Source organism: Bubalus bubalis, chromosome 7, assembly GCF_019923935.1.
Source record: "Bubalus bubalis isolate 160015118507 breed Murrah chromosome 7, NDDB_SH_1, whole genome shotgun sequence".
Lineage (NCBI taxonomy): Eukaryota > Metazoa > Chordata > Mammalia > Artiodactyla > Bovidae > Bubalus > Bubalus bubalis.
This window is the reverse complement of record NC_059163.1, coordinates 33,236,016-33,254,413: the sequence shown is the minus strand read 5'-3', so window position 1 is coordinate 33,254,413 and position 18,398 is coordinate 33,236,016. Positions and strand designations below refer to the sequence as shown.

At 38.0% G+C, this 18,398-nt stretch overlaps 1 protein-coding gene across 5 annotated transcripts in view; it reads left to right on the top strand.

Moving 5' to 3' along the window:
- Positions 1 to 3,277: 3,277 nt before the first annotated feature.
- Positions 3,278 to 18,398, top strand: part of YTHDC1 (YTH domain containing 1) — a 38,447-nt gene continuing 23,326 nt past the window's right edge. For 2 of the 5 annotated variants that reach the window (XM_006078729.4, XM_025289983.3), the window contains exons 1-4: positions 3,278 to 3,659; positions 14,576 to 14,677; positions 15,039 to 15,367; positions 15,496 to 15,922. In XM_006078729.4, coding sequence (XP_006078791.2) covers positions 3,632 to 3,659; positions 14,576 to 14,677; positions 15,039 to 15,367; positions 15,496 to 15,922 — 886 coding nt within the window. In that variant the 5' untranslated portion in view covers positions 3,278 to 3,631. The remainder of the gene's footprint in view (positions 3,660 to 14,575; positions 14,678 to 15,038; positions 15,368 to 15,495; positions 15,923 to 18,398) is intronic. The other 3 variants (XM_006078728.4, XM_006078727.4, XM_006078730.4) reach the window with 2 other exon arrangements.

Here is an 18,398-nt window from a genome sequence, read left to right as displayed (position 1 = left end):
ATACAGCCTTGATGTACTCCTTTTCCTATTTGGAACCAGACTGATCTATTAATCTATCTGTCTTACTTTACCACACTGTGTTACTATAGTTTTATGATAAGTGTTGAAGTCAGGTAGTGCTAATCCTCCAAATTGTTCTTGTTTTCCTAAATTATTTTGACTCTTCTAAGTCCTTTTCACTTCCCTACAAATTTAATTTCACCTTGTCAATTTCTTTTAAGAAACTCCACTGGGATTTTGAATGAGATTGCTTTGAATTTATAGATCAATTCAGCGAGGGTTGACATCAATAGTGAGTCCTTCAATGCATGATGAGTATCTTTTCATTTATTTAGGTCTTCTCTAATTTTCTGTCTTCACTGTTTTATAGTTTTCAGTATTCCTAAGTATCTTATATTTTTAATGCTATTGTAAATGTTTCTAAATTTTATTTTCCAATTGTATGTTGCTATATTTAGAAATACAATTGACTTTAACATATGGCATTTTATATTACTTCTCTAAGTGCCATGTAACAACATACCCCCAAGTTTAGTGGTTTCAAGAACAACCTTTATTATCTTTTGTCATTTCTGTGGGTCAGGAATTTTGGAACCACTTAGCTGGGTAGTTCTGGCTCAGGAAATTGAGGTCAGATTAAGGCTGCAGTCATATGAAGGCTAATCACCTTGAACTTCTGTAGGTTGCATATTTATGTTTTTTAATCTTTTCTAATATGCAAGACTCAACTTCCACATTTTGTTTCCTCTTGTGGCTCATTCTGGACCTTGGTTTTAGTCTGTTATACAAATTAGCAACCATTAATAACTACTGTCTTGATCTGTTTATCTCATTCATGGTTATAAAATGATGACATCCTAACTTATAACATTGCTTTGTCCTGGACACATATTAGCTTGAATACCTCCCTAAAGAGAAACTTTCTTTCATCAACTACTTGCCTGGTAACCATGAGATACAGTTCTAATTTGAAAGACAGGTTAAATGATTACTTCTCTTGTTTACCATTTTTCAAAATAATGAACTGGTTCCCTAGCATAATCCAAAGGGGACTGATAGATTTTTTTGAACTATGATGAATTCAAGGATTTAAACATATTTGGTATATTTCAGTCCACTGCAATTTTATATTTACAGCTGCTCAAAATGCCTCATAGTTTGATAGGGCCCTAGCATTCTCTCTCTTCAGAGAAGGCAATGCCACCCCACTCCAGTACTCCTGCCTGGAAAATCCCATGGATGGAGGAGCCTGGTAGGCTGCAGTCCACGGGGTCGCTAAGAGTAGGACAAGACTGAGCAACTTCACTTTCACTTTTCACTTTCATGCATTGAAGAAGGAAATGGCAACCCACTCCAGTGTTCTTGCCTGGAGAGTCCCAGGGACAACGGAGCCTGGTGGGTTGCCGTCTATGGGGTCGCACAGAGTCGGACACAACTGAAGCGATTTAGCAGCAGCAGCAGCAGCATTCTCTTATTACTCCTTTCTAATATGACAAGATGTTCTAGGTTCATATTGTATAGTCCCTTTATTGATATTCTCTTAAGACTCTGTACTGAGTTTCCTTTACTCTTCACTCTACATAACCTTCCCAGGGCAACAGAATCCAACTACCATTTTTTTTTTTTTTCTGAATCCACACACTTCATAGATACATACTTCAGTCAGTAACGTTGGACAAAGGTAAGGCAGTTGAGAGGGATGTTGGAGGAAGAGTCTTACTGGAAAGTGCCTGCCCCAATTAAAGGAATTAAGCTTCAATAAAAGCACAGAAACACTGATGCTTCAAGATGTCTTAGGTTAGCAGGCACCAGTTTGCAAACTGTTCTATAGGACCTGGCCCTGGTCTGATTTAACAGTAAACGTTGTGGAAAATGTTTCACAGATGTTTAAGATTTTGCTGTTTTCCTCTTAGGTGTGCTGCTCATCTTGAACTTGTGTTGGCTTATTTTCACATTTTATAGGTGTGGATCTGTGGAAAGCCAGAGGTGTTTTCCATCTGCCTCCAGTGGGCTCACCCCTGAATTTATGTCTCTCTGTAGATACTGAGCTGCTTTTGTTTTTGGTTGGGTCCTGATTAGGCCCTTACTCCTAAAGATGTGGCCTGTTTCTCAAACATTATCTCAGCCACTTGCTCTCTCACTATCTGGGTGGTAGCTCAGTGATGTTCTTTGTGGATCCTTGACCACACCAAGGCCTCCTTCCTGATCAGAGCCTTTGGGTGTGCTGTTCTCTGCCTGGAAGACCCTTATCTCCACCTTTTACTTGGTATCAGTCTCAACTTTATCTCCTCAGGACTTTTTATAAAAAGCCTTCACCTATCCCCCCTGCCTTGCCATATTAGCTTTTTCTTTCTTAGAATTCATCATGATTTTTAATTTTTTACTTATGCTTTGTCTTCCTCAGTAGAACATAAACTAACTCCTTGAAGAGAGAAACCAATCAAGGTCAAAGAACAAGGCAGCATAGATTCTGCCTTTCTTTGAATTTGTTATTAGTTTGATTTTATATCTTAACAATGTTACTTTTTTTTTTTTTGCGTTCAAATTTTCTTTCCCTTGTAAACTCAGTTATGGAACAGTGAAGCAAAATTACATTTTCATCCCTTTGACAATGAACTTTAAGCAAGTGTCCTCAAAGATCTTACTCTATCATGTAAAATGATTTTTGGTCACTTTCGTAGTTTTAATTTCTCAAGTATATTTAACTCAACTGTGTACCCTAGGAGCTCGATACATGTTTAAATCAAATTTACGTGACTTTACAAAGCTATTTTAAAATACAATATAATTCCTTTCCCCAGTGAAAAACAAAACTAGTAGGCTTTTGTTACAAGTGAGCTGATTGCATCCTGCGCTGCCTTTAGGTAAGCCTTCAGCACCAAATTAGAAAGTACATCTTGTACTTAGTGTAGAAAGTGGTGGCCGCACAGGGACTGGCCTAGACTTGTCCTAAATAAGCCTTCAATTTTCAGAACTGAATCAGGTGTCCTGCGGAGAGACAGGAAGCATCTCTGCCTTGAGGCTGGAAGGTACTTTAACAGGCGCTTCAGGTGAGAAAACAGAGAAACCTGGGAGTATGCAGGATAGCATGTAACTTGGAATACTTGATCACTAGAAATGAAACGCACTCCAGAGACTTCCGGGGTGCAGGGGGGCGGCACGACGTGAGGACGTTACGTCACGTTCCCTTGTCCGTCCCGCCTCCTCGCCCCTCTCCGCACTGTGACGTTCCCAGGGAGGAACGTAGCGTAAACAGCGCAGGGCACTTCGGGAGCTGGATTGTTTCACGCAGGAAGCAGGCTCCATTTTAGCACCGCCCGCCGTCGCCATCTGTTTCCCTCCCCCTAACCCCTCGCCTTTCCCCCCCTCCCGTCTCTAAGCCCCAACGGGAAGGCTGGGCCTAAGCTGCGGGTGGCTAGAGTGAAAGGAGGGAAGGGGAAAAGAGAAAGGGAAGAAGCGGGGAGAAAGGGTGAATCGGGAAGGGTAAGTGTAGAGGCCACGGTGCCGAGCGCGCAGCCCAGCGGACGGACTGACGGACGCGCCTGTTTTGCTGCCGCGCCTGCGGCACCCGCGCGAGTCGCCTCGAAGCCGCGGCGGCGGTAGCAGCAGCAGCGGAAACAAGAGGGGAGCAATGGCGGCCGACAGCCGAGAGGAGAAAGGTTAGTGCGGAGAAAGGTGACGGGCGGAGTCGGGGCTCTGGAGCGGTCGCCCGAATCGTGGTCGTCATTGTAAGTTGGGGGTTGAGGTGGTTAGCTTGCTCCGCGCGGAGCCGGTCTCCCCATGGAGACTCTCGGACTCACTGGCAAAGACCAGGCCTGCCCTTTCGTCCTCGGTCTCCACATGACCTAACACTTCATCTAGCCTTGGATTTTTTCTCTGATCCTAATTTCCTTCTTCACGTAACGTTTATCCGTCCTGGGCGCGGCTGAGAGAAGGCCTCTCCTGAGTTGCAGGCCCTTGGGTTTATTTCCTGGTAGTATTATGCGGAGGTAATGCGTATTTTCAGAACAGTCTTTTCTGTTAGGCTGAATTTCGAAAACCCTTAATGCCACGATTAAAGCTGGTAGTCTAGTAAGTAAGGATGTTTAAGACGTGGTATAGATAGATGATTAGTACGGGGAAATGTCGACAAGTAATTTCTGTTCCTGTTAAGTAGGCAGTGGCAGGAATGGCCTATTTGGTTACATATTTACTTATTTTGGGAAAGATAATGTTTGAAAAGATGATTATGTGGTTCAGGCCTGGTAGAAAAAATCTTGGCCGGTATTCTGAAAGACACACGTTTTGCATAGTTCTTGGAGGGTAACTAGGAACAAATGTAATTTATAGAGTCGGAGGGATACAGTTGCTTTGAAATTTGGGAGGAACTGATGTTGCCAGAATGAAATATCAGGTCTTTTGAAATACTGGCCTTCCGGGGCCTAGATGTAGATCCAGACTCAATACAAGTTTGAAGAGTGGCCTAGATTGGATGGTGCGTTAAGGTTTTTTTTTTTACAACCCAAAGATTACTATAATGGTTTTGGGAAGGATATAGCTGATTATTAAAAAATATATACATATATGGCCAGCTACTGCCCTGTATTTCTCGAATCTACCCTTTTGTGTGGTGAGGGGAGCAATTTGTTAAATGGACTGTAGAGTCAAGTTCCATTATATTTGTGATCTCTGATTTTGCTCCTTAAAAGAAGAAAGAGTCAATGAACTGGAAAAATCAGTGAACTGTTCTAGGGAAAGGGACAACCTTGGGAAATGGACTGGGTGGGAATATGTTTAAGATAACTGCTCCTGGTTTAAGCAGGAGATGGTGACTGGGTTTAGTAGTTGAATTTTCCTTCCTTAAATGAGTCCTAAAAATCCTCTCCCCTGCTTTTGAGCAATCCAGAAGGAATGCAATCATGGGATTGATTAGGTTTTAGTAGTTTAATTTTCCTTCCTTAACGAGCCCTAAAAATCCTCTCCCCTCCTTTTGAGAAATCCACAAGGAATGTGATCATAAGATTGCATGATGTTAGTAAATACAACAAACTGCTTTTAATTAGAAGTATAGTAGTATTAAATAGATGATTTTAATCAGTAAGAATTAACTCAGTCAACGATTGTTTCAAGAGTGTTATCTATGAGCTGTGTGTGGGGTGACGGTTGTGGTATGTGAGATGAGCTAGATAAAAAATGAGTAAAACTCGGTACTTCTCAAGAGTTCATTGTCTCAAGATGAACATAGTTGTAAGTCAGTTATGGAGTAGACACAGTTGCACACGAGGAAAAAGAGTAGGTGCTATATTGAATTTTTTGCTTTGGAAATGGATTTAGAGGTGAAAATGTCTAACTACATGAACTTTGTCACTTACTGGGAAGTAGTAATGCCACCTAAGAGCAATACTTAGGATAAATTGTCCAGCTTTTGAAAGGCCCCACATTTGTGTAGTTTTTAAAAACTTAATTTTCATAATTCAGCTTTTTTCAAAATTTATGATAAAAGTGCTTATCTTATAGTTTAAGATTGTCTATAGTTTACTGGGAAAGCTAGGAGATACCTACTGGAGTTGCTTATATAATTTTGAAATGGGAAGATTTCTAGAATAGCTTACTTTGCAAATAAGGAAACTGAGGCCTAGGGTGTCTTATTTTCTTGATATTTGTCAAACAGCTGGAAAATAGCTAGAATTAGAATTAATACTTGACTTTATTTTCACATTGAACAAGGAAAAATGAACAGCTCAGTACTTACTGTCATCAGATGTCTTGAATGAAACGTTAAGAAATTATAAAGATAAGCCCTGTAAGAATCTTAGACATGCCACACACCTTAGGCCTTTCTTTAAAGATTCTATAAGTGGTGTAAGATCTTGGTAAGAAATGAGTTTAAGTTGCAAAAATTTGCTGTAAATAACAAAACAGTTAAACTTTTGGTCATAAACCCCTTGTATTATTGGGCTTTGCATATTAGCTATATAGTAAGCAGACATTACCTTGTATAAATGCTTATGTAATACCTGTACTTGAAAGCTCAAGCCTGTAATTGGAGAAATTGCCTGCTTAATTCCTGTGGTGATTATCCAAAATGGAGATTTGTAAGATGTTGAAATGTTGGTGGTATTATCGAACGTTATTTGCCATTTTTCTGTATAAACATCTTTGCATTTTATTTAAGTTCTTATAAAGTTCTTTCTGGAGAACAGTTACACAAGTTAAATATATCTAAAATGTGGATAATGAGGTACCACTTTAAAAAGTAACATGTTTTTTGCGTGTTACCCAACTGGAAGCTCCATGAGGGCCAGGAATATGTCTGTCTTGTTTACCCGATTCCTGGTGTACAGTAATTGTCTCAGTACCTTGAATAAATGATTTAGAAAATTGTAAATCGTTAGTTCAAGGTTGGACTTCATTAAAAACTATTTATGTGATATTTGCTATTCATGTCCAAAGTTAAGAGTTTCTCAGTTTATACATAACACACGTTCATGCAAATACATACAAATATGTGCATTTGGTAACACACACACACACACACGTCCTCACTCTAGGAAGTCTTTAGGGCTAGATAGTGTTCGTTCACTTTAGGGCTTTATAAAGCATAGAGTATGTTTGATAGTCCAATATATTTGTTTTATCCATAATAGAAGTAGGACAGAAAGCTACAAATGCTCTCCGTAGACTTCAGTTGTTTGTTTTTTGAAAGACAGGAAGTTTGGATGGGATGGGAAATCCAAGTCTCTTCTTTTAGAAGAATGACAATTTGAATGACAAAAAAATAACTGAGAGACTGGTCTAATCTAAAACAAAACAGAATGGGAGGCTCCAGGAAATGTTGCTCCATAGCCAAACCCTACCATATTAACTGAATTAAAATAACAACTGTAATGTATTGGTGCCATATGTTTAGACACAAAATGGACAATATATTTAACTGCTCAGGTTTTTTTTTTGTTTTTCCTCCCTTTAAATACTTAAGGTCTTAGTCTGAACCTGGATCCTGAAATAAACAGTACTCTGTATCTCCGGATCCAGAAGCTTCCAGAGTCCAAAAAAACAAACAAAAAGCGAACCATTTCTCAGATAAATATTATTTTCAACACTGGTATCCCTGAGTTAAGGATTGTGGCCTTTTAGGCCAGGAGTTTCAAGGTTGAGGTGTAATTCTGGTACAGTGGAAAGAGTACTAAATTTGGATTCAGAACTGTGAGATTTTATTCACAGTACTTGAATTCATTGGGCTTCTTTTTGGAATACTTGTTCCATACATAACCTTCTAAAGGTTAAAAACTACTTTGAAAGGCAGTTAGATTTTAAAGTTCCTGTGTTTATCTTATCCAAACAAATACTCCCATCTACAGACGACAAGCTTTGTTAACTAACACAGTTTTGAACAGGTTCTCTAAAAACAGTGATTTTTTTCTTTCTTTGTTTTGTTTCCTGTATTGTGGATCTGTATAGTTATCCCAAAACTCAGTTTTTTAATAGTTTGTGATGGTAACATAAGATTATGCTTGTTTAACCAGTGATGATAATGAAGTCCATGTATGAGCATCATACATTGCGAATGCAAAATGTTCACAGATGATTGTATTTCCATAAAGGAATCAAGCTAGCACCAGCCTGCTTTGTTTTGTTTTAAATCAAGGAGTATTTGAAAGTCAGACCATTCAAGTAAAAATCTGAATTTAGAAATCCTCTTGAAAATTTATAAGATTTGACAGGGTCTTGGATTTCGCTTAAGACAGTGAATCCACTGGAGTTGAGTAGGCTTGTCCCCTGTAGCATTCCTACTCTTTCACAAGGTATCCTGTGTACTAAAAGTATATATGTTTGGTGTTCCTGTTACCTCAGTGTCTTGAATTGAACCATAAATTTTTTTGTAGTTACTTAATATCAGTGTTGTTTAAGAGTTAAGGGTATATGCATTCTAGGGTCGGGCAGATAAAATGCTTTAAAAATAGTGTGTGTTTGTCTTGGCAAATAGATGTGTGTGTGTGGCAAATAGATGAGAAACAGTGGAAACAGAGGCTGACTTTATTTTCTTGGGCTCTGAAATCACTGCAGATGGTGATTGCCGCCATGAAATTAAAAGACGCTTGCTCTTTGGAAGAAAGCTATGACCAGCTTACACAGCATATTAAAAAGCAGAGACATTACTGACAAGGGTCAGTACGGACAAAGCTATGACTTTTTCAGTAGTCATGTATGGATGTGAGAGTTGGACTATAAAGGAAGCTGAGCGGTGATGAATTGATGCTTTTGAACTGTGGTGTTGGAGAAGACTCTTAAGAGTCCTTTGGACTGCAAGGTCATCCAACCAGTCCATCCTAAAGGAAATCAGTCCTGCATGTTCATTGGAAGGACTGATGCTGAAGCTGAAACTCCAATATTTTGGCCACCTGATGCAAAGAACTGACTCATTTGAAAAGACCCTGATGCTAGGAAAGATTGAAGGCAGGAGGAGAAGGGGACGACAGAGAATGAGATGGTTGGATGGCATCACCGACTCAATGGACGTGAGTTTGAGAACTCCGGGAGTTGGTAATGGATAGGGAGGCCTGGCGTGCTGCAGTCCATGGGGGTTGCAGAGAGTCGGACACGACTGAGCGACTGAACTGAACTGTGTGTGTCTTAGTTGCTCAGTTGTGTCTGACTCTTTGCGACCCCATGGACTGTAGCCCACCAGGCTCCTCTGTCCATGGGGATTCTCCAGGCAAGAATACTGGAATGGATTGCCATGCCTTCCTCCAGGGGATCTTTCCAACTTGGGTCGAACCCAGGTCTTCCATATTGCTGGCAGATTCTTTACCATCTGAGCCACCAGGGAACCCCTATTTAACACAATAGGTAATGGCAAGTACGGAGAAGGCAAGGGCATCCCACTCCAGCACTCTTGCTTGGAAAATCCCATTGATGGAGGAGCCTGGTAGGCTGCAGTCCATGGGGTCGCTAAGAGTCGGACACGACTGAGCGACTTCACCTTCACTTTTCACTTTCATGCATTGGAGAAGGAAATGGCAACCCACTCCAGTAGCCTTGCCTGGAGAATGCCAGGGACGGGGGAGCCTGGTGGGTTGCCGTCTATGGGGTCGCACAGAGTCGGACATGACTGAAGCAGTCGAGCAGTAGGAATGGCAAGTATTGAGGTAATAGAGAATAGAGGGATAAGTATGGTCTATGTTCAGGAAATATTGGTAAATACCCTGATGTAAAAAACATAAAGCTAGATTGTCTCATGCACAACTTTGACATAAATTACCTTGTGTGTGTCTTTACCAAAGACTGTCAGGACTGCTCCAACTGGTAGTTTTCAGGTAAGAATCTGGGCCCCTAGGGAAATGGCCACCCACTCCAGTGTTCTTGCCTGGAGAATCCCAGGGACGGGGAAGCCTGGTGGGCTGCTGTCTGTGGAGTCGCACAGAGTCAGACACGACTGAAGTGACTTAGCAGCAGCAGCAGCGATCATATAGTCTTTTTTTAAAATGTAGAATATATGTTCTTACTTTAAACCCTTGGAGCTTTCAAAAACAAAGCATCTGTGAGCTAAATTCATTCTTCAGGCTCTTAGTGTATAACTTTGAATGGATTTGAACTTTAACTATAAATGGGAATACTGTTTGTGTTTCATTTGAGTTATTTTGTTGCATCGACACATTGTGAAAAATTCATTTTTTGTTGTGACTTTAAAAGGGTGTTTTTTTTTTTTAAACACTCTATATAGATTTCTCAAAAAATAAATAAAGCACTTTAAATACTGCATTTGAGGGGCTTCCTTTGTGGTCCAGCGATTAAGAATCCACCTTGCAATGCAAGGGACTCGGGTTCAATCCTTGGTTGGGGAAGATCCCACATGCCACAGAGCAGCTAAGCCCATGAGCCATAACTGTTGAGCCTGTGCTCTAGAGCCCAGGAGTCTCAACTGCTGAGCCCATGTGTTGCAGCTGCTGAAGCCCTCACGCCCTAGGGCTTCTGGTCCGCAACAAGAGACGCTACCGCAATGAGAAGCCCATATGCCACCACTCCTGAGCCCAAATTCTAGAGCCTGTGCAATGAGAAGCCACCACAATGAGAAACTAAAGCACCACAAAAGAGTAGCTCTTGTGCAGTGAAGACTCACCACAGCCAAAAAATAAAAATAAATAGATCTTTAAATAAATAAATTCATCTAAAAATCCTATTAGGAAATGCTGCATTTGAGTTATATTTTATATAGAATTCTTAACCAGGCATCTGCTAACCTTTGTTCATTTTATTGCTAATATTCTTATGGTGCTGCTGTTCAACTACTGTGATGAAATTGAACATGTGCATATCACTGTGCAGAATAATGTTAAATTTCAGGATAAAACGAGTGATTTAAAGTATAAAAGAAGTCACACTGGAGAACCAGTGGATGCTACTTTCTCTTTTCTTCCCCCAAAAGATGTACCAGGGGTAGGTTAATCTTTCATAGTGGTAACTTCTGAGATTACTAAAATAATCCTTTATAGCTAATTCATTTTAAATTAAAAACATGAATTAAAATATATACAATGTGTACGTTTTCTAGCCAATGAATGGTCATAGGAAGCAGTTAGCTTTATAACCCAATATCGTTATTTTAAGAATACATCTTAACATTTATAATTAAATAAGCAAAACTAAGCAAGTGGTGATAGTTTGGATAACACCTTCCAAGTATTTGGAACATTTCTTCTACAGTAGTTGGAGTCCCTGGCTCCTCTCTTTGAACCTGAGTAGACTTTTATGACTGTCTTGGAGTAAAATACTATGGCCCTTTTTCTTTTGGGCTGTATTAATGTATCTTTAGAGCTCTAAACCACCATGAAAGAGGTTGACCTATGCTGAAGCTGTCATGGTAGAGGGTGCCATTGAAAAGCATGGCCTAGGAGCCCCAGCTGTTTTGAATCTACCCAGCCAGCGTGAATAAGCAAGCCTTCAGATGGTTTTAGCCAGCCTTTAACTGCAGCCACATGCGAGACTTTAGTTGAGCCTCAGAACCATAAGCAGTAATAATAAATGACTGTATTGTTTTAAGTCACCAAGTTTTGGGATGGCAGGTTAAATTTACTGCAATAGTCAGAATATTTATGTATTTTTGTTATTGAGAAAAGATTTTGTTTTATATTTAGGACTATATTTTGTGTATCATGTACCCTAGTTGTTATATTAATGCAAGGTTCAGGAGGGTCAAATACCTGCCCCCCCGCCCCCACCCCAAACAGTGATCTTTTTATTCTAATTGCCTCTTACCAGAGGTGAAGAAACTGGAGCTCAGATTGGGACTTCCCCAAAGATAACTAGCTCTTAAATGATGACCTGGATTTTCTTCCTTCTAAACACAAATCTCGTGTGTATCATATTTCAGCAAATAAAAGATTTCAGTGGTGGAGAAAAGTAACATACAATCTTTTATATCAGGGAGTCAGAAAATAATATTTTAGGCTCTGTAGGCCTCCTAAGATCTTTGTCATATATTCTTTTCTTTTTTAAAAACACAACCTTAAAAATGTCGAAACCATTCTTGTCAGTCAAAAATAGGCTGTGGGCTGAATTTTGTCTTGCAGGTCTTAGTTTGCCAATTTTGTGATAAAACCAGTTACATTTTTGTTGTCATAGAGTATAAAATGGGTAAAAATTTATAGACATCAAATGAGGATATTGTGGTTGAACTTAAAGTAAATTTAAGATGCTGCAATGTTTAGGATACAGGGCTTTCTGATGCACTAATTTGAAATTAATTACTAGTGCACCCAACCTTTCAGTGATGTTTTGTGGTTTTGTTTTCTTACACTTTGTTTAAAGGTGCTTCTATTGTTTACATGTAATTTAACCATATATTTAGAAAGCCTGAACTCTAGACAAGTGAATTTGCATAACTTGAACTTCTGAGCTTCTATTTATCTGCAAAGCAGTCTAAAATATAGTTTATGTGTGTCATGTATGATGTGTATGAAAGTGATACAATGTTAGAAAAGCAAGTATTGATTAGTATTTTAAAAATTTGTAGATACTTTCTAAAACTGCAACTAATCTTTGGATTTGTCTAATAAAATTATTGAAGTTTTTAAAGAGAGTAGTACCCTTTTTGTAGGGAAACCATGATTTAGGCATGTCTGAAATTTAAGTTGATATAATCAGCTTTACAGTATTTCTTTCTGTGTTAGATTTAGCATGTATAAAAGTATATAATTTCATGTGACTGTTCAAGCTTTTGGGTGGATATTTCTAATCAAGAACTAGCAATTTCTTGCAAAGATTTAGGTAGCACTGTATTAATTGTCTTACTTGCTGTCATGTCATAGTTTTTATTTATTTATTTTTTTCTTTTTTTTTTTAATTTGGAGGGGCGGGAGGAGGAAGAGGAGGAGGTTGGAGCGCGCTGTTTTTTTTTTTTTTTTTTTCTTTTGGTTCTACAGATGTCTTATCTTTCAGGATTTGTTGGACCCACTTTTTTACTGACTAGAGAACTTTGACCCAAAGATGGCTTAATATCTGAAATACATGGATTTCTAAAAATCAAATTATATGTTTTTATTTTTTATTTATGATATAGTATCCAAAAATTGTGTCTGCACTGTTCAGGTTTCAAGGGGATTTTCTTCAGTGAAAACATGAACCCAGAGGATGAGAGAAACCATTTTGGCTTACATATCTTGATTTTCAGTAACATTAAAAAAAAAAAAAAGGAAGCAGTCCATATAGTATATATTCATTTTAGAAAAATAGTAAAGTACAGGTAAGCATTTTTATGGCTCAGGGAAATGAGTTACCATTCTATTTCAGGCATATGTAATTTTCAGTGTTCTAAGTAGCAACTGTGGCTCCAAGTACAGAAGATTTGTTTTCTGTATCCTGTGTCACCTTGCTTTTCCTCTTATTTTACCTACATTATCTGCTTTAGTTCTCTTCAGTACCTGATTTCTGTCCCTCTTTGGGGAAATTTGAGTTATATCTAACCTGTTCAAAGACCTCAGGTTAATAAACCTTGTTATACTTTGAATGGGCTTTGCTTTTTGGCTAGAGCCATGGGTACAGTTGTCCTGTCTCATCAGTTTTTATGATTTTATACATCTTGTTATGGCGCCTTAAATTTGGAAAGATATTTTTGGTGCTTGTATGCGTAGTGTTTAAAACATTGACCATTAACTTTAGTGCCTTATTTGGGGGGAAGAAAATCAAGTTTAAAGTAGTAAATACATAATTGCGTATATTTCTAAGAATTTTTTTGTCCTATTAGGATGGGGGAGGGTATAAAGGAGGGTGGGATGATGAAACTGAGTTGTAAGTTTTCGTGATCATTGAAAGTATCAGTTACAGTCAATGGTTTCTTTGTCTGGACAAGTTACACTTTTTATAGTCCAAACCAGCATCACTAATTTTCTTCTTTTAACCTGCTTCGATGTTATTTCAGACAACAGGATAGCTGTAGGGATAGTACAGAGATTTTTTTGCTTTTCAACCACATTTCACATGTTAACATTTTTTACCATATTTGTTTTTCTAATTCATTCACACTCCATCTTTTGTCTGTTGCAGACATGATGCTTCTTTGGTCCTAAATACTTATGTATGTATTTTCTAAAAAGTAGAATTCTCTTTTACTTAACGGTAGTACTATCAAAATCAGGAAATTAATATTGATACTTGTAGTCTGCAGACCTTATTTAGATTTCACTAGTTTTTCCAGTTAAGTCTCAGATCATGTGCTGTATTGCGTATCTTTTAGTCTCCTTTAATCTGAAGTGTTTCCTTAGTGTTTGTATTTCATGATATTGATGTTTTGGGATGCCTCTAAATTTGGGTTGGTTTTGTATTTGTTTCCTTATGTATAGGTTTAGGTTTTGCATTTTGCATAGGAATATTGCAGAATTGTTCCATGAGTAGTGCGTCATACCAGGGTCCATGATACTGATTTGATCCACTGTGGGTGATGTTAACTTTGATTACTTGTTTAAGCTGGAGTCTGCCAGAGTTTCTGAATTGTAAAATGGTAATCAGTAAGTATTTTTCCCGAAATACACAATCTTTGATAAATATGCGTGCTGTCGCTTCAGTTGTACCTGATGCTGTGTGACCCCATGGACTGTAGCCTGCCAGGCTCCTCTTCTCCATGGGATTCTGCAGGCAAGAATGCTTGAGTGGGTTGCCGTGCCCTTCCCCCAGCGATCTTCCAGACCCAGGGATCAAACACACATCTCTTCACATCTCTTGCATTGGCAGGCGGGTTCTTTAGCACCACCTGGGAATCCCTTTGATAGATATGTTTATTTAAAAGTTATGCACCTGTATTATTATTTTTTTTATTGTGCACATTTTAAAGCAGTTGACAAAAAACTAGAGATGAAAGGATGATGCACAAATAAGTTCTGACTTTTTCTTTTTGTACCCCAGTATATATCCTTTCATACCCTAGTATCATATCCTCTACTTTGTATGGTTTTATAGGAATTATTCTGGTGTCTTGATCCTGAAGTAAAAGCTCCTTAAAGGTTATGTTCTCATACTTAAATAGCTTCACAGTAGGTACTCAAAAATAAATGCTTAATGGTAATGATTTTTCCCCATTACTTTTTAATTTCCTTGCTTTCAGATGGAGAACTTAATGTTCTAGATGATATTTTGACTGAAGTACCAGAACAAGATGATGAACTCTATAATCCAGAGAGTGAACAAGATAAAAATGAGAAAAAGGGTAAGATTTCTGTTTATTTTGTTAAAATAACAGTGTACGTAGAGATAAATATCTTAAGTCTTTGCTTTTGTACTTGTTCCTTGAGGCTCTTAACACCAAAAGCACAATCATAACAAGCAGTAGTACCCAATTCCACATGAAAGAGAGTAATATATATTTTTTCAAACATGTGAAATGTCTTAGATAAGTGAATTTATTCCAGTATTTGAAAGCTGTGTTTTCTTTATAATTAACTTTGGAGTACAAATATTTCAGAAGACATTTTAAAGAAATGAGGCTTTTTTCCTCTCTGATGTATTTACTTGTTGAACTTTGGTGAAATAAGTCTAAATACCCAAACTTTTTTTTTGGTATTTTTAAGGTTCAAAAAGAAAAAGTGACCGAATGGAATCTGCTGACACAAAGCGACAAAAGCCTTCTGTTCATTCAAGACAGTTGATTTCTAAGCCACTGAGCTCATCAGTTAACAACAACAAAAGAATGGTTAGTACAAAAGGAAAATCAGTCACAGAGTATAAAAATGAGGAATATCAAAGATCTGAAAGAAACAAGCGGTTAGAAGCTGATCGGAAGATTCGTTTGTCAAGCAGTGCCTCCAGAGAACCTTATAAGAGTCAGCCTGACAAAACTTGTCTGCGGAAAAGGGATCCTGAAAGGAGGGTCAAATCCCCTACACCAGATGATTCTGAGGTAGTCAATATTATTGCAGATATAATACAGAGAGCAATTCTTTCATTTCTGTGTGAGGCTAGAACTATTTATTCACTCTGACCTTGTCTGTTATATGACTGCTGATTCCCTTTTTCTTTAAACATCAGAGAATTGGGCTTGAAGTGGATAGACGTGCAAGCAGATCCAGCCAGTCTTCTAAGGAGGAAGTGAACTCTGAAGAATATGGCTCTGACCACGAGACTGGCAGCAGTGGTTCTTCTGATGAGCAAGGCAACAACACTGAGAATGAGGAGGAGGGGGTGGAAGATGTGGAGGAAGATGAAGAGGTAGAAGAAGATGCAGAGGAAGATGAAGAGGTGGATGAAGATGGAGAGGAGGAGGAGGAGGAAGAAGAGGAGGAGGAGGAGGAAGAAGAGGAGGAAGAGGAGGAAGAAGAATATGAACAGGATGAGAGAGACCAGAAGGAAGAGGGAAATGATTATGACACTAGAAGTGAGGCTAGCGACTCTGATTCTGAATCTGTTACCTTCACGGATGGGTCTGTCAGATCTGGTTCAGGAACAGATGGATCAGGTACTAATTTTTATATGTTAAAGTTTGTCTTTATTTTTTAATTGACTTGATTGGTGTTCTTGAATATTTTAAAATTATGAAATTTGAGGCACTGTGGCGAGGCACTGTGGGATGTTAGTAAGACTCTGCTGTGTTTTTGTTCTTTTTTTTTTTTTAATATGGTGTGTTTTGGGATGTATTATGCAATTGAATAAGATTTACATATCTTAGTAAAGGTGTTTCTCAGCTCCAAATTGATTGTATTGCAAATGCACATTACTTCATTTGTTTCTCTAATAAGGAAGTATATCTGAGGTTTTATTGTTATAAATTCTTAGATTTACATACTAGTCGACACTAGCTTAAACACTGCTGTACTTAAAGTATATTCATATGGAACCTATCTGCTAGGTATTACAGTATTTTCATGTTAAATGCCTCTAGATTTCCATCATGTGGCAACAGAAATCAAAATAACTTTGTTTTTCTTTTGGGAGCATAAACTTTCATTTTTATACCTTTGGGTTGACTGACTGAGGCAATGCCTCCAGAGGGCTGGGTATAAAAGGTATTAGATGGAAAATAAGAATATAAAATTCGTGTGGAGAGACTGGGAAAGAATACTAGATGCTTTGCCACTTTCTCTGACCCAGGAGACTTAAAGTAGGAATGGTAGATAGTTGTAGTCACTAGGCTGAAGGGACCCTCTTTTGGGGAGAAATTCAGAAGGTAGAGCGAGGAGAGGTCAGGGTCCTTAAAGATCATTGGCCACTATATGATGATTATAGTGCCATGGCTGTCTTAATGTAAAGGTGCAACCAGATCTGCTACATAGGCCAAATGTAACAAACATTGGAACACAAGAAAAGTTCTATTCTTTTGATATATGTGATAGTTACAATGTCATTATAGAATTTTATCATTTTAGTAGTACATTGTTGGTTAATCATATTCTTGATAGTGTAAATGTTAGAGCAGATGGCCAGGTATTCTCCAGTTGACAGCTGAAGTGCTGCTAGCCTTTTACTCACCAGAGTTCTAGGTTTGGGAGTTAGACAGGTTTTTGAAGGTGGTTAAAGAGTTAAACTGAACAGATGGGTAGTTGGGTTTAATGCAAAAAAACTTGTGGAATCTATTACTATTATTCCATCATACTTTGCACAGACTGATGGGATATGCATTTATAATTTATGATAATGGATGGAGAACAAAAATTGCATAGAAAGTATGAATGAATGTTCATTTATTGTGGAGAGTGTGAAAATATAAAAGTAGGGGACATTTTATTGTAGGAATCTTCTTTTTGGTGTCCATATTAGGAATGATATTTCTTTGACTTAAATGTTTATCTTGTTTAAGTTAAATAGGGGAGACTTATTTGGAGAAGGGAATGGCTACCCATTCCAGTATTCTTGCCTAGAAAATCCACGGACAGAAGAGCCTGGCAGGCTATAGTCCATTGGGTTGCAATGAGTTAGACATGACTGAGCAAGTAAACACACATGCCAAGGAGATTGTATAAATAGATCAGACCTGAAATCGTGTATTTTTAATAAGCTCCTAGATGCTGATACTTAGCAAGATACTTATTCATACTTTTTATGTTTTTTGTAGATTAGATATTTTGTATTGAATACTAACCAATGGTTTTTAGAAAACCTGGATATTAAAACTGTTGAGATTTATTGTTAGAGATACCTGGAACTCTTACTTTCCTTATTAAAGAAAGCTTTGTGACTTTTCTTTGGAAGAACTCTTACATGGAACATGTTTTAAAGACTATTTAGTATGCAGGATATTATTATTTTTATCACGGAGCAGTTTCTATTACTGTGAAAGAAAAAGAACCTGAAACTTCAAAAGAGGGGTACCAGTTTTTAAATACAAAGAATGACAGTTTAGTTTCCTTGTCATGAATTTTCTAGACTCTGGTTTATTTTACCTTATTTTTTCCTCTGAACTTTAGCAACTTCCTTTTATAATAAAAGTGACACAGTTGGTGCTTGTTAAAGGTTATTTTTTAGGTAACTTTTTTTTGATCTGAGAATAATAGTCAGGAGAGGGGATTATAAACTTAAGAACAATGAAAGTTAGTTGTACAAAAAAGATAAAAACTCCTTGGAGATTTTTCATGGTAATACAATATTTAACGTTATATAAAAATTGTTGGGCAAGATCTGCTTCTGTTATTTTTCCTGCATCATCTTAGTTGAGAGATTCTTTTAGTACTTATAATCATAAAGTATTATTTTTAAACAGCAGTAGGAGTTGTATTATTCTTTGTGATCAATTTGTAATGTTTGGAAGTGGAAGTGTTAGTCACTCAGTTGTGTCCGACTCTGCAACCCCATGGACTGTAGCTCCCCAGGCTCCTCTGTCCGTGGAATTCTCCAGGAAAGAATACTGGAGTGGATTACCATTCCTTTCTCCAGAGGATCTTCCCGATCCAGGGTTGAACTTGAGTGTCCTGCATTGCAGCCAGATTCTTGACCATCTG